This window comes from Chinchilla lanigera, unplaced genomic scaffold, assembly GCF_000276665.1.
Source record: "Chinchilla lanigera isolate Chin_1 unplaced genomic scaffold, ChiLan1.0 scaffold00057, whole genome shotgun sequence".
NCBI lineage: Eukaryota > Metazoa > Chordata > Mammalia > Rodentia > Chinchillidae > Chinchilla > Chinchilla lanigera.
The window spans coordinates 474,288-489,007 of record NW_004955458.1 but is presented as its reverse complement, the minus strand read 5'-3'; the positions used below and the strand labels follow the sequence as shown (position 1 = coordinate 489,007).

Here is a 14,720-nt window from a genome sequence, read left to right as displayed (position 1 = left end):
CCGAGCCCCCGCCGACGCGCCTCGCTCCTTGGCACTCGGCAGCGCTGTTTACAAGTTGGGATTTTTTTTTTTTTTTTTCTGGTCTTTTGGTTTTAGGGCAGAGCCGCTCAGATTTAACAGCTCGGAGACTGGAAGAGGGAGGTGGCAAACAGAAGACCATACTTTGGGATGGGGTGGGGCAAGAAGTAAAGTGTGCTATTTCAGGGGTGGAGAAAGCATGGAACTATTGCTTCGCACCAAATCCCTGTAGGATGGGGAATTGGTTTAGTTTAGTTTTTTTTTTTTACAGGGGCAGAGTGTTCAAAATTGGAGAGAATTTTCTAAGAGGGATTTTGGGGGGCTGGTCAGGAACCATGTCCGTATTCAGACCCATGGAAACCCTTTGGGCTTGACCGGCAGGATATTTTTCCGAACTTCAATTTGGACCACTAATTTTGGCCTCTAGCCCCCGGTTGGGACACAGAGCCAACTTCAGGCCTGTCTCCACACACTTTCCAAGAGAAAGTGATTTAGAGAGGAGGGCAAGATGGTGTGTCCCTGCGTGCTTGGAGGCTTTGGTGTCCTGGTGCTGTGCTGGCAGGCTGCGGTGTTTGTCTGGTACCGGAGCTGTTTGCATGTAAAAGGGTAGCTGAGTGCTGGGTGTTGTGTGTCAGCTTTGTGACTTGCCCTCCAGCTCTAGTGTGCCCGAGTGAGGGTGCCTGCCGCCTGCCTGCCTGGGAGTCCCTCAGTACCAGGACAGCGCCTGGGTTCGCAGAGTGCTTCTGTGCCCGCACGTGCTGGCCTGTGGAGTGTGTCTCCTGGGCGGTGTGCGCTAGATTGAGTCTGAGTCCAGGCTGCGCGGCTCGGGTCTGGGCCTCGCAGCTGGGAGCGTTTACAGCCGGTTATAAAGAGTTTGTTTGAAGCTCCGCACAGCCTGGCCAGGAATTTCCTCAATTTCAGCAATTTGGGCTTTAAAGAGAGAAAACCCCCAGAGCCCACCCTCCTCCTCCCCAGCGGGGGCCTCTGCCTAAGCCAGGAGCAGCATGCTGATGATGAGGTCTCTGCCCAGGGTTGGAGAGGGTATTAGGTCCGGGATCAGAGTAGACCCCGCTAACTTCACAGCGCCTTCCACCCGAAGACTGACCTGAGTCACTGGGCGGCACTTTAGGGTTCAGGGTGCGGGGGTGTGCAAGAGGAGTGTTGAGAATGGGTGACAGGACCACTTTAGATGGGAAAAGCTGCCCCCAGGCCTGTCTCCTTGGGGCCCCCAGTCTTATAATTGGCTGGCGCTGCCCCATGCCAGGCTGACCGCACCCAGCTCCTTGCGCAAGAGAGGAAATGAAGCAGCGCTCTGCGGGCAGGGAGGGCGTCAGCGCTGCAGGGAGCCCCGCCCCACACACAGGTCTGGAGGCAGGACACAGATGCCTCAGAGGACACCCGTGTGGGCCTGAGAATCCAGGAGAGGTCTTGAAAGGCATTCCAGCCCTCCCCACGTCTCTCAGCACCGGCCCTGCTGGAGTCCCCCAGCTCCTGTCTTGAATGGACTCCCGGCACCCTTTTCCCCAGCCCTCCTTTCAAGAGGAGTCTTTCTCCTGCAGGATTCTTATGCTAATTGAGCAAGTGCATGCTGGGGGCTGGGGAGGGCCTCCCTCCTGTGGGGCGGGTGGAGTTGTCTTAGAACGGTGAGTCCCCCACCTCTGGGCAGTCCTTCCTGGGCCGTGACCAGGTGGGCTTCGGAGGATTAGAAGGGAGGAGGTGTCAGTGAGGGAAGGTCTTAGAGATTTCTTGAAATAACTTGGGCTGTCCAGGCTTGGGCAGCAGGTCCTGCAGTTTAAATAATGTGTGTAAATCATGTATGTAATGTAAATGATAATGTGTGAAACCTCCGAAGATCAGTCCCACACTCACATAGGACTGACTTAGCAGCCCGCTGTACCCAGCGTGGGTCGTGTGTGTCCTACGCCCCGCAAGGCCTGCCTACCTGCGACGCCTGTGAACCACAGTCAGGTGTTTTTCAGAGGCAGTTCAGGAGTGGAGACAGCCTCAGAGCAGGTCCAGAGCCAGGCCTCCTCCCCCGCTGTCACCTGACTTTCCAGTTTGCCACCTTCACTCAGCTTCTAGACCGGAGAATCTGAGTAGCTACCTCAGTCTCCCTCTTCCTCAGCCCTTGTCTCTCACAGCCACTGAGATGTAGTCACAAGACCCGAGAGCCTCGTCTCCACCGTCAGCTGGCAGTGTGGCACAGCTGTCCGTGAGGCCCCTGACTTGGCCTCAGTTCCTTCAGGTGTGAAGTCGGGCTGGTGCCTGTCCTCTTCCTTACTCTCTGATACCTGTGCCCCATGTCCTATCGTCTCCATAGCTTCCGAAGAAAAGGATTTGGTAGTTATTTTGGGGGGCTGGTTTGAGGAAGGAAAAGATGGAGGATTATTTTGCCTGTACCACTTCAGAGAAATGAGGTCCTGTTCTACCTCGTGAGTATCAAAGTATTTCATTCAGCCAGGTGCCAGCAGCCGGTGGCCTGCAATTGCCCTAAGCGCCCCACATCTGTGTGGCCCTTCCCAAGGTGGAGGGTGGTGGGTGGCTGACCGCCTGATAGGTATCTGCTAGAGTTACCGGAAGCAATGAGGAGGATTCCGAGGGGCAGGACCCTAGCCCATCCACCATGCTCACTTTCCGGTTAGGGAAACCGAGGCCCCGAGGAGTTAACTTGCAGAATGACCTTGGCCTGGAGTTTGGAGATGTGAACTGTGCTGTGCAGAGCGAGGGCTGGCATTACTGTGGAAAGTTGGCCAGGCTGTGGGAAGGGAAAGGGTACCAAGGAGCTGTAGTGACAGTGGCTGCCTGGACTTTCTGGGATTATCCACCGAGGGCTGGTGCACTGGGGAGGCTTTCACCAGTGGGCCACAGGGAGCAGTGGGGGTATGTGTTAAGGGGTCTATGAGGGGCTTTCCCCACCCTCACCCCACTGCTTCCCCTGCAGCGGTGGAGACACAGAGCACGAGCTCAGAGGAGATGGTTCCCAGTTCGCCCTCGCCCCCACCGCCTCCTCGGGTCTACAAGCCGTGCTTCGTGTGCAATGACAAGTCCTCTGGTTACCACTATGGGGTCAGCTCATGTGAAGGCTGCAAGGTGTGTAATGGTGGGGTGGGTGGATTGGGGACCCGGGGTTACCTGGGGAAGATCAGAGATCAGCAACACAGGTGCTGTGTGTGAGTGGGTGTGTGTGGAGCTGGAGGGGGTCCCTGGCACATAGGTGATTAACAGATGGGGCCAGGCCTGAGGCCTCCTGTATGGCCTGTGAGAGGCTGCTATTCCCAGCACCCTGCTGCATGACACTCCACCTATCCCCAACTCCAGGGCTTCTTCCGACGCAGCATCCAGAAGAATATGGTGTACACGTGTCATCGGGACAAAAACTGTATCATCAACAAGGTGACCAGGAATCGCTGCCAGTACTGCCGGTTACAAAAGTGCTTTGAAGTAGGCATGTCCAAGGAAGGTAGGCTCCTATAGCTGGTCTGGGCAGAAGCACTCCTGTCCTACCCTGTGGTTGCCTGTCTTCCCTCTGGCCACCCCTAGTTCCCTGACTTCTGAGACCTAGCCTGCCCTGGGGTACTGTCTCCTCTCTGACCAGTCCTGTTTGATTAGCTCCATTCAATCGGGAGGCCCCATCCTTTCCCATTCTCCCACTCCTTAACTCTTCCTCTGAAGGAGTGAATGGAAGTTAAGGCTTCACATTCCCTGGTTCCAAGGGGCAGGAGGGTGGGCTTGCCAGTTCCCTGCCCTCCCCTGTTCCCAGGGCCAGCCTGAGATGGATCTGGGGTGGCCCCTCCTTTCCATCCCCCCCATTGTGCTGCCAAGGCTATAAGTGGATATCCTGCCCCTGCATATCCTGCCCCCCTCTCCCCAGCTACTGCAGGGTGACAGGAAGGGCAGGATGGAGCTGAATGGCCTGGGGAGGGAGCAGGGGCTGCAGGCCCTGGGTGGGGTTGGACAGAGCCAGCCTGGAGGGAATAGGAGTTAATGTAGGAGATAGAGAAACTGAGGCACTGTCCCCTGAGGGCTGATGCACTGGTGTCTGGGAATATCAGTCATGGCAAAGACTGAGCACACTAAGCTAGGGTGAGGGAGCGCATCGGGAGGGAGGCTGTGAGGGTCTTGACCTTCTCCTTGTGCCTCCACCCCCAAGCTGTGCGGAATGACAGGAACAAGAAGAAGAAAGAGGTGAAGGAAGAAGGGTCCCCTGACAGCTATGAGCTGAGCCCGCAGTTAGAAGAGCTCATCACCAAGGTCAGCAAAGCGCATCAGGAGACCTTCCCCTCCCTCTGCCAGCTGGGCAAGTACACCACGGTGAGGAACAAGCGGAGCCCCTTTGAGGCAGAGGACTGTGCCCTTTGGGACTGGGTAGGGGCTGTGTTGGAGGCTGTGATCTGGTGCCGGGGACAAGGACGGCATCCGCGTGGAGAGGAGAGCCTCGGCTATTGGAAAGAGGGGAGCTCCAGGGTGGCCTTCCTTTGTAGTCTCACCTCCGCCCCTTCTCCTTCCCTGCAGAACTCCAGTGCAGACCACCGGGTGCAGCTGGATCTGGGGCTGTGGGACAAATTCAGTGAGCTGGCCACCAAGTGCATCATCAAGATCGTGGAGTTTGCTAAGCGGTTGCCCGGCTTTACAGGGCTCAGCATTGCTGACCAGATCACTCTGCTCAAGGCTGCCTGCCTAGACATCCTGGTAAGTTAGGCCCTGTGGGTGCTGCTACAGCCTGGCCTTCATGGGTGACTCCTTCCCTGCAGCCCTTCAGCTGTCTGTGCCTCCTCACATCTCTACCCAAGCTTTTTTATCTCAGCCCTAACCCCCAGCTCCTGATCCTAGACTTTGTTGGGGGTGGGTATCCGGAATTGAACCTAGGGGCTTTGCACTAAGTTATATCCTCAAACCCTTTTTTTATTTTTGAGACAGAGTCTCAATAAGTGGCTAAATGGCCCAGGCTGGGCTTGAAATTTTGATCCTGCTGCCTCAGCCTCCAGAGTGCTGGGATTACAGATGTGCAGCATCACAGCTGGCCCAATTCTAGACTTCTGGACCCCTTGCCTTATCTTGATTTCTGCCCCCACCTCCAGATCTTCTGCCTCCCCACCTTCCTCCCCATGCCTACATCCGGTTGCACTTATTGGGACCTAACTTCCTCACGTGCCTTTATTTATTTATTTATTTATTTATTTTTGGACTTTTTGAGACAGGGTCTCCCTATGCAGTTTAGGCTGGCCTTCGGCTCACTTTGTAGCCCAGGCTGGTCTCAAACTCTCAATGATCCTCCTGCCTCTGCCTCCCAAGTGCTGGGATTACAGGCGTGTGCCACCAAGCCTGGCACCATCATTTGAGCGCAATCTGTATCTCACGCGCCTTTACTTTTCTCTTTTCCCCTCCCCTGATGAGCTCCTCCCCAGAGACGGCGCTAACCCTCCTCCTCCCTCACCTCCAGATGCTGCGGATCTGCACAAGGTACACCCCAGAGCAGGACACCATGACCTTCTCCGATGGGCTCACCCTGAACCGGACCCAGATGCACAATGCTGGTTTCGGGCCCCTCACAGACCTGGTCTTTGCCTTTGCTGGGCAGCTCTTGCCACTGGAGATGGATGACACGGAGACAGGGCTGCTCAGTGCCATCTGCCTCATCTGTGGAGGTGCGAGGGCGCCCCCTGGCGTCTGCTTAGGCTCCCTTCCCAACACACTGCACACCTGATCTCTGACCAGGTGGGGGACCTTGGTCTCTTCTCCTGGGATTGTTGCACCTGACCCCAGCCACAGACTTTTCAGATCCTAAGGACAGGTGTGGTAGTCCATGCCTGTAATCCCAACACTTACAAGGATGAGGCAGGAGGATCGCTGTGAGTTTGAGGCTAGCCTGGTCTACATAGTGAGTTCAAGGCCAGTCTGAACTATGTAGCGAGACCCTGTCTCAAAAAAACCACACAGGTTTCCCAGAGGACTGAAAAAGGGGAGCCGAGCTGAGGGAGTTGAGGAGATGCTAGGCACTGGTGCTGAGATAGGAGTGGTTTACCAGAGAAACCCCCTTGCTGAATGGGAGAAGGTAGGGCTTAGAGTGGGGACACAGCCTAAGGCGGCTCAGGGACACTAGAGAAGGGGCTGATGGGAGAAGAAGCGTGGGGTCTGGCGGCTCATAGGACAGGGACCGTTGGAGATCAGCCGCCTGTCACTGTGTCCCGCCCCTCTCATACCACTGTGCTTGTGCCCATAGACCGCATGGACCTAGAGGAACCTGAGAAAGTAGACAAGCTTCAGGAGCCCCTGCTGGAAGCTCTGAGGCTCTATGCCCGGCGCCGGCGGCCCAGCCAGCCCTACATGTTCCCAAGGATGCTCATGAAGATCACCGACCTCCGTGGCATCAGCACCAAGGGTTAGTCACGAGTGAGCCTTCCCTCTGTGTCTTCCCAGGACTGCAGGTCCCCCAGGCCACACAGGTGGGCAAGCGGAGACAGGAAGAGTGTGACTGAGAACCAGGTGACCCACACTGGAGATCTCGCTTGGCCTCGTCCTAGTGGGAAGATGTTGGGAAATTCCTTTCCTTTTTCTTTTGACATTGCGAGGGATTGAAGTCAGGACTTTGTGTGTACTAAGCACCTTTTTCACTTTTTTTGTACCTCATTTTCCTGGTTTTTTGGTTTTTTGGTTTGTTTGTTTGTTTTTCTTTTGGTACCAGGAATTGAACTCACAACCTTGTGCTTGCCAGGCAGGTGCTTGTGCTGCTGAGCTAAATCTCCAGCCCCTCATTTTCCTGTTTGTAAACTGGATTCTACTTATTCCTATTGCATACACAAATAAGACTAAGTGAATCCGTATATGGTATGCTTAGAAAGGTGAATTAGGCAGACATGGTGCTGCACACCTATAATCCCAGCATTCTGGGAGCCTGGAGGATCCAAAGTTTCAAGCCCAGCGTGGGCAATTTAGCAAGACCTTGTCTCAGAAAAAAAGAGCGTGGATAATCGTGCATTTCCTAGTGTAATCCTAGCACTCTAAAAGGCTGAGGCAGGAGAATTAAAAGTTCAAAGCCAGCCTTGGCAATTTATCGACTCAGTGACACTCTGCCCCCCAGAATAAAAAGGGCTGGGATTGAAGCTTAGCGGCAGAGTATTTGCCTTGCATGTGTGAAGCCCTGAGTTCAATCCCCAGGACCACAGGTAGAAAAAAAATAAATTAAAAATTCCGCTATGGCAAGGCATGGTGGTGCACACCTGTAATCCCAGCAGTCGGAAGAATCACTCATGCAAGTTGGAAGCCAGTGTGGGCTACATAGTGAATTCAAGGCCAGCCTAAACTGTGTAATCTCAAACAAACAAATAAAGAGGCCTAGGGATGTAGCTCAGTGTGAAAGCTGGGTTAAAAAAAAACTTTAGGGGGAAAAAAAAACAAACGTGAGGGAGCTGATCTCAAGGGTCATGTACTTCTGCCCTATCTGAGACTCTTTGTCTCTCTGTTGTAGGTGCAGAAAGGGCCATTACCCTGAAGATGGAGATTCCAGGCCCGATGCCCCCGCTGATCCGAGAAATGCTGGAGAACCCCGAAATGTTTGAGGACGACTCCTCACAGCCTGGTTCCCAACCCAAGGCCTCCAGCGAGGACAAAGCCCCCAGGGGCCCGAGCAAAGGGAGCCGGAGTCCCCAGCCTGACTAGGGCCCCTGACCTCCTCTGTGGGGTTGGGCTCCAGGCAGCAGACTGACCATCTCCCAGACACCACCAGTGACCGGGGGAGGACCTGCTCTGCCCTCTCCCCACCCTTCCGATGAGCTCCTTGTTTTGCCAAAGTTTCCAGGGGTGCCTCTGTGTTCATCCCTTCCTGCTCTGACGGCTCCCGCTCCAGTCCTGGGAGCCTGCCCTGCTCCCCGCGGGAGAAAGAGCGGAGGGGCGAGCCTGGGTCTGGACTGTACAATCGCAGCACTGCCCCTCAGATACCAGGGACCCAGGCTCCCCAGGGTAGGAGGAAGCCCGTCATCCCGTAGCCCCTTCCTCTGCTGGGTGCTTGGTCCTCTTGAAGCAAACAGGAACACTAGAGAGCACACAGGGGCCCAGGTGGGCTAAGCCCGCCCTCCTGCCCCTGCCTTTGGTGCCTAACGCTGTGTGATGCGCGCTGCCCTCATGCCCGGGCCTCATGCCAGGCTGGGGCGGGGCGGGCTGGGCCCTGCATTTCTGGAGCGACACTTGAGGATGAAAGGGACAGATGCAGGCCCGTTCTGCGCCTCGTTGCTGGGGTGCAGCGTTTACCCGTGGCCTCCGTTACAAGCCCCTCCCCCAGCCTTGTCAAGTGCCTTGGGCTCCTCCTGACCCCCATCTCAGCCGTCGGGCAGGGACCCTCTACACTACAGAAGGGCCAGGGATCCCTCTCCTCCTCGTGGCCTCCATCCTATACCCCAGAGCAGCTTGGCCCAGGAGGGGAGTTGCTGCTTAGCTGATCCCACCCGAGCCCGAGGAAGCCTCTATTTATTTATTAGCTTTTGTTTACACCCTGGAATGACCCCTTCCTCTAGGGGTCTTGGGAGGGGGACCCCAGGACCTCTGTGACCCCTCCCTTCTTCCTCCAATCCCCAGTTTGTATTTAGCTGCCAAATAAGGTTCCCGCTGGCTCCCCTTTTTCTCTGGGGGGTCAGGGTGCTGTCCCCGCCCCTCTGTTTACATCTCCCCTCCACCCCTCTGTACTGCGTCTGCATATTGCTGAGTTTTCTATTTTTGCAAAATAAAGTGATGGAAACTCAAGGCAGGTGGCCCCTCTGGGTGCGGTCGGGGAAGAGGCCAGGGGCCTGGCGGGGGGACCGGCCGGGAGGGAGACCGCCTACTCTGCCAGACTTCCCGGCTTGCTGAGGGGAGTAGGAGAGTGGGATGAAGACTGCTAGGTGGGGATGAGCGGAGGAAGGGAGCCCAAGGGGCAGCGTGAGGACCTGGCTCCCCCCAGCCCCCCGGGCGGTGTTGGGATCCAGTGGCCTGGGATCCAGCGCTGTGTGTATGTGCACTCCTGCCCCTCTCTGGGGAGGGTCCACTCGAGTTTCATTCGGTGTGCATGGTTGCCCCTGGCCCCGGAAGAGATGAACTGCAGCCTCATTTAAGCTACAGCGTTTCTCTGCGAGCTCACCCTCAGGCGCTCTCCCACTCTGTGACCCGCTAGTACCCTACAACTTGCTGCCTCCACCCTGCATCTCCACTCACTCCCAGGGACACACAGCGACCTTGTCATAGCAGCTCTCCCTCCTCACCTCTGCAACACCCTTTGCAAGGCCCTTGGCCTCTATAGTGTCCTGTACTGCCTTCCACTTTCCCATTGGGACACCCTCTGCTGCTCCCCATCCTGCCCACTTCTTTGGGTCAGTGCTTCGCCTACCTTGTCCCTGGCTTGCTTACCATTTTTGTTTTGTTTTGTTTTGTTTTATTTTGTTTTGTTTTTGAGAAAAGTTCTCTGTAGTTCAGGCTGGCCTGAAACTTGGCAGTCCTCCTGCCTCAGCCTCCTGAGTGCTGGGCTTACAGGCGTGTGCCACTACTCCTCTCATCCCTGGCTTTTTTCACTGGTGAACTGTACATGTGGGAAAGAGGCTGAGAATGTAGGATGGGAGAGAAGAGTGAAGGAAAGCAGAAGAAAAAGTGAAAGAAGATTAAAGAGGAAACCACAGGGTCTGGAGAAAGAGGGTCATTGCCATGGCAGCAGCCCCACAGTTGTAGGGGAGGGTAAAGGCCCTGGGTGTCCCATCGTCAGGAGCTGGCCTGAGAAGAGCCCTCCCCCAGCAGCTCCGTTTCCAGGATCCATTGCTGCCTACTGAGCACCTGCTGTGTGCTGTGGCTACAGGAGGGAGCCCCGCAGCCCTTCTTGCCCCTGGGCGTGCCCCAGGTAGGGGACACAGCTCTGTGAACACAGACTTGTGTCCAGGTCCCTCTTAAGCTCCTTGTGGCCAGGCGTGGTGGAGACAAATCCTATACACATTTTCCCCAGCCTGTTCCTCCTGCATCATCTTGCCTCAGCTTCACAAACTGTTCCCACACACTGCTCCTTCCTGCCCCACCTTCCCCAGGCTCCCGACTCTTTGGGTCCCCGTGTCACCCTCTCCAAGCCTCTAACTTTCCAGGTGTCTGGACTCGGGTTTCCCCAAGCGTTGCCTCTTTACCCCCTTGCTGCTTTTCACTCCTGCTGTTTTTCTTACAGAGACACCAGTATGTGCCAGGGGCCCTTTTATTTATTTATTTATTCTCTTTTTGAGACAGGGTCTCGCTATGCAGTTCAGGCTGGCCTTGAGCTCACTTTATAGCCCAGGCTGGTCTCGAACTCACAAGGATCCTCCTGCCTCAGCCTCCTGAGTGCTGGGATTACAAGCGTGCAGCACCACGCCCGGCCCCGGGACTCTTGTGAGCAACGGAAACGCATGATCTCACTTAATTCTCACCACAGCAGCCACAAGAAGGGTTGAGGAACTTGGCGAAGGGCTTGACTATTTACTTGTCAAAGAGAGCTCACACAGAGCTTGGGCATTTTGGCTCCAGAGACCATGCAGTGAAGCATACTGATACAATCAGCGGCCCCTGTATTTTCCAAACGAGCAATAATCTCTAACTTCCCCTCTCTGCACCACTTGCTGCCTCCATATTGCTTCCTACTCTGGTCTTTCCTGCATGAGGAAGTGGGAGATCGTCAGTGTTGCAGACAAGCAGACTTAGGCGAATCCAAGGCCGGCCGCTTGCCAGCTGTGGGCCCCCGGGCAAAGCTCTTTACCCCTTGCATCCAAGCCTCAGTCTCTGCATCTGTAAGTGGGGGCTGGGGAGAGGGGCTGATGCCCGGCTGCTGTGACCAGTAACCGGCATGACGGTGCTCCCACGGCAAGGCCTCAGCAGAAGAGCATCCTGCTCCCAGATCCCTGCATCGTCCACTCTTGGTGGCCCAGCCTCTCCTCTGTCTGCTCCACCTTCTCTTGGTTCAGCCACCCCCAAGACTCCCCCACCCCAGGGTGTGTCACTTCCTCCTCTGCGGCCTCCAGATCGGTGCACAAAGGCTGCGGCTGCCACCGGAGGAAGGCTGCTCTGCACACACCTGTGAGTACCGGGCCCGGGCTCTCCTGTGTCCTCTGAAGCCCGGCCCGCTGGTCCCAACCTCGCAGGGAGAAGGCGCTGATCTGGATATCAGGGTGCTGCTGAACCTTGCGAAAGCCTCTGACCTTTCTGCATTTCTAGGGTCCCCTGTTCCTGCTCGCTCCTCTAGTTTCACAGACCCCCCTCTTTCACTGGTTTCCCAAGAGGGGCTCCTCGCACACGTGCGGGGGAAGAAGACGAGGCGGTATAGTGCTGGCCTTGGTGGCTGCCATGGGCCAGGGCTGTGCGAAAGTGGGCTTCTCCCACGTCCCCCACTTGCCGGCCCCACTGCCAAGGCTTTGTCTTTAGCTCAGGCTTGCTCCCCGTCAGTGCCTGGGCCACGGACCTCACACTACCAGGGCTCAGTTCTATTTCCACATTGCGACTCAGAGTGGGCGTCAGAGGGGCTTCTGCTTGGCGTGCGAGGAGTGGACGGCTGAGGAAGAGGCTCTGTCTCTTTGCGTCTGAGGGGTTTCAATCGCAGTGGAACATACAGGGTGGCCTGGTTCTCCAGCAGCGAGTGACAGTTTTACCTCCAGGGTTATGTTTCCTCCAAGAAGGACATGTGCTTTTATCCTTTGATCAAAGGACAAGCCAAGTGAGGCAAAGAATGTCTGAGTGAATTGGTGTATTGCAATGTATAGAAAAGCAGGATAAGCAAGAATAAGTAAAAGGGATATAGGAAAATATAGGTAAAAGTAGAGAGAAAGTTAGTCTGGCACAGAGTTAGTAAAGAACCAAACACTGGAGCCGGGCGTGGTGATGCACACCTGTAATCCCAGCACTCAGGAGGCTGAGGCAGGAGGATCGTTGTGAGTTCGAGACCAGCCTGGGCTACAAAGTGAGCTCAAGGCCAGCCTGAACTGCATAGTGAGACCCTGTCTCAAAAAGACAAAAAAAAAAAGAATCAAACACTTTGCAACCGTGGAGGAACTTGTCCGAATGGTCTAGGTAGCACAATTACCATCTGGAATGCCATCAAGCCAACAACAGCGAAGTTAAAGCACTGTGCTCAGGGCTGGGGATTTAGCTCAGCGGCAAAGCACTTGCCTGGCAAGCGCAAGGTCGTGAGTTCGGTTCCCGGTACCGGAGAAAAACAAAAAAAAAAAAAAAAAAAAAAAAAAAAAAAAAAAAAAAAGCACTGTGCTCTCAGGCAAGGTCTCCAGTGGCCACGACATTTTCAGAGTGCGTAGCTGCAAAGAGCGGGGTCACAGCAATGTGTATTTCAAGTGGCTGTCTGAAGATACTAGTATTAATAATTCCAGAGGATGTGTTAGCTCAGCTTCCAGATGTCCATTTTTGCAGGGGAAGGGCCTGGATACCACTCTCTTATTTACATACTGGCACACAGTTGTCAGTGTAGCTATGGGTCGGCCAGTTGTTCAGGATGACTGTCAGCCAGCCACTGGGTTGGTTACTGCTTGTGATACAAGAGAAAGCTCAAAACAGAGTTAGTGTTGTCAAAAGATAGCTGTGTTAGTCATTAAAATGTCAGTTTAGCCCGGCGTGGTGCCACACACCTGTAATCCCAGCACTCGGGAGGCTGAGGCAGGAGGATTGTTTCGAGTTTGAGGCCAGGTGGGGCTACAAAGTGAGTTCAAGGCCAGCCTGAACTGCATAGTGAGACCCTGTCTCAAAAAACAAAAACTAAAAAAACCCAGAATAACAACAACAAAACTAAAGTGTCAGTTTACGGGCTGGGGTGTAGTTTATGGATTGATTGATTGATTGCTGCTTTGAGGCAGGGTCTCGCTTTGTAGCTCAGGTTGGCCTTGAACTCTCAAAGATCCTCCTTCCTCAGTCTCCCAAGTGCTGGGATTATAGGCGTGCACCATCAAACCCCACTAAGGGAGTGTGGTTTAGTGGTAGAACAATGGTCTAGTAGGCATGAGGCCCTTGGGTCCAGTGCCTGGCACCAGAAAAATAATTTTACTCAGATTTACAAGAGTCATAGCAAAGCAAACACACATCACAACCGGGCAATGAGGTGTATACTGGAGGCAGAACTGAGTCCTGGGGAGAGACGGAAAGACTGAAGACCCCGAAGGAAAAAGAAATGGGATTTGGCAGAGCCCACTGGGGTAAGTGGGGAGAAGACAAGCTATGATGGTGCTGGGGCTGGGGCTGGGTTGGAGAGGAGCAAAGGCCTGACTTGTGCTAATCCTTGATCAGGAAGTAGGCTCACACTTGAGGACTTAGGTTTCTTTCTGCAAAAGGAGGGGGTTAAAGTAGAAGATTCTGCCATTCTATAGTTAGGATCAGACAGGAAAAGGAAGTAAAACAAAGAACTGTGAAGAAGTAGAGAAGAAAAAAGCCACAGAGAGATGTAACAGAATTTTTTTTTTTTTTTGAGACAGGGTCTCACTATATAGTTCAGGCTAGCTTTGAACTGACTAGCCCAGGCTGGCCTGGAACTCATGGAGATCCTCCTGCCTCAGCCACCTGAGTGCTGGGATTACAGGCGTGCACCCCCACACCCAGCTAGAGTTTTTGAATAGGAAGGAGCAAGAAAAAGGAGGGAGGGAGAATTGAGAGGAGAGTGGGAGAGGGGTAGGGAAGAGTGGTCCACAAGCCCAGGGCCCCCTTTCAGGGAGACTGGTGGCTAGAGGCCTCTGGGTTTGCTCCGTCCTGGGAACCCCTGTGGCAGCGGGGCTCCACCTGTGAGATGAGTCAAAGCTGACCTTTGTGCGACAGCATCTCCAGCTTCCCTGACCACAGCGCGCAGAGCTAGCAGGGCTGAGGTTACACTGGCTGGCTTCTCCCCGAGGGTGGAGCTCCCTTTTGTACTGAACTGCCTGAGGTCAGGGAGGGTGGGGAACAGGATGAGAGCGTTCAGCCACTCCACTCGACACCCCACCCCTTCCCCACACTCCCCACAGAGCATCTGGACCTCAGCCTGGGCCTAGGCTGGGAAGGAGGCAGTGACTTCCAGGCAAGGTGTCAGTGTCCCTTCCCAAGGGCAGCTGACTGGCTGGACAGCTACAACCCCCTAGGGAGCACAGGAGGAGATGCTATCCACTGACCCCGGGGTTTATCTTACAGAGTCACCTGTATGCACGTGAATTGATAAGCGTGCTATTTTTCCTTGCAGCATTTTTTGTAATAGGGAACAATTATAAACAATTTAATTGATTACTTAATTAGTTAAGCTGTTTGGGGTGCCGGGGATGGAACCCAGGGCTTTGTACTCTACCAGTGAGCTACATCCCCAGCCCTAAAACAACTTAAATGCTCTTTGTTAAGGGACCAATTAACTGCTACACGATGTGCCCATACACTGGAAATCTGTATGGGTGTGAGGATAAAAAGGGAAATTCTTTTCTCAGGTAGAAATATCTCTAAGAAAAGTAGTAAAAGAAAAACACACAAAGGGCACAATTGTGTATAGTCTACCATTTGTAGAATTCTATCACTTGATTCGATCATTTGAAAAGTAGAGATAGTCATGTTAATATCTGCAAAACAATCTCTGGAAAGATTAAAGAAAAAAGAGAATAAGCTAAGGTAGGTATAGAAATGGGTTGTATGGGGCATAGCGTGTGTATTTTGGGTTTTGTTTTTTTTTTTTTGGTCTTTTTGAGACAGGGTCTCGCTATGCAGTTCAGGCTGGCCTTGAGCTC

The 14,720-nt window shown here is 54.2% G+C and overlaps 2 protein-coding genes across 6 annotated transcripts in view; both read left to right on the top strand.

Moving 5' to 3' along the window:
- Positions 1-8,751, top strand: part of Rarg (retinoic acid receptor, gamma) — a 20,916-nt gene extending 12,165 nt beyond the window's left edge. For 3 of the 4 annotated variants that reach the window (XM_013520914.1, XM_013520911.1, XM_013520912.1), the window contains 7 exons: positions 2,960-3,108; positions 3,337-3,478; positions 4,169-4,329; positions 4,531-4,707; positions 5,459-5,663; positions 6,239-6,397; positions 7,484-8,751. In XM_013520914.1, the coding sequence (XP_013376368.1) occupies positions 2,960-3,108; positions 3,337-3,478; positions 4,169-4,329; positions 4,531-4,707; positions 5,459-5,663; positions 6,239-6,397; positions 7,484-7,674 (1,184 nt within the window). In that variant the 3' untranslated portion in view covers positions 7,675-8,751. The remainder of the gene's footprint in view (positions 1-2,959; positions 3,109-3,336; positions 3,479-4,168; positions 4,330-4,530; positions 4,708-5,458; positions 5,664-6,238; positions 6,398-7,483) is intronic. The other variant, XM_013520913.1, reaches the window with a different exon arrangement.
- Positions 8,752-10,646: 1,895 nt separating this feature from the next.
- Itgb7 (integrin, beta 7) overlaps positions 10,647-14,720 on the top strand; it is a 17,743-nt gene continuing 13,669 nt past the window's right edge. Inside the window, exon 1 of one of the 2 annotated variants that reach the window (XM_013520946.1) lies at positions 10,647-10,778. The gene's annotated coding sequence lies outside the window, so the exon portion shown is untranslated. The other variant, XM_005397161.2, reaches the window with a different exon arrangement.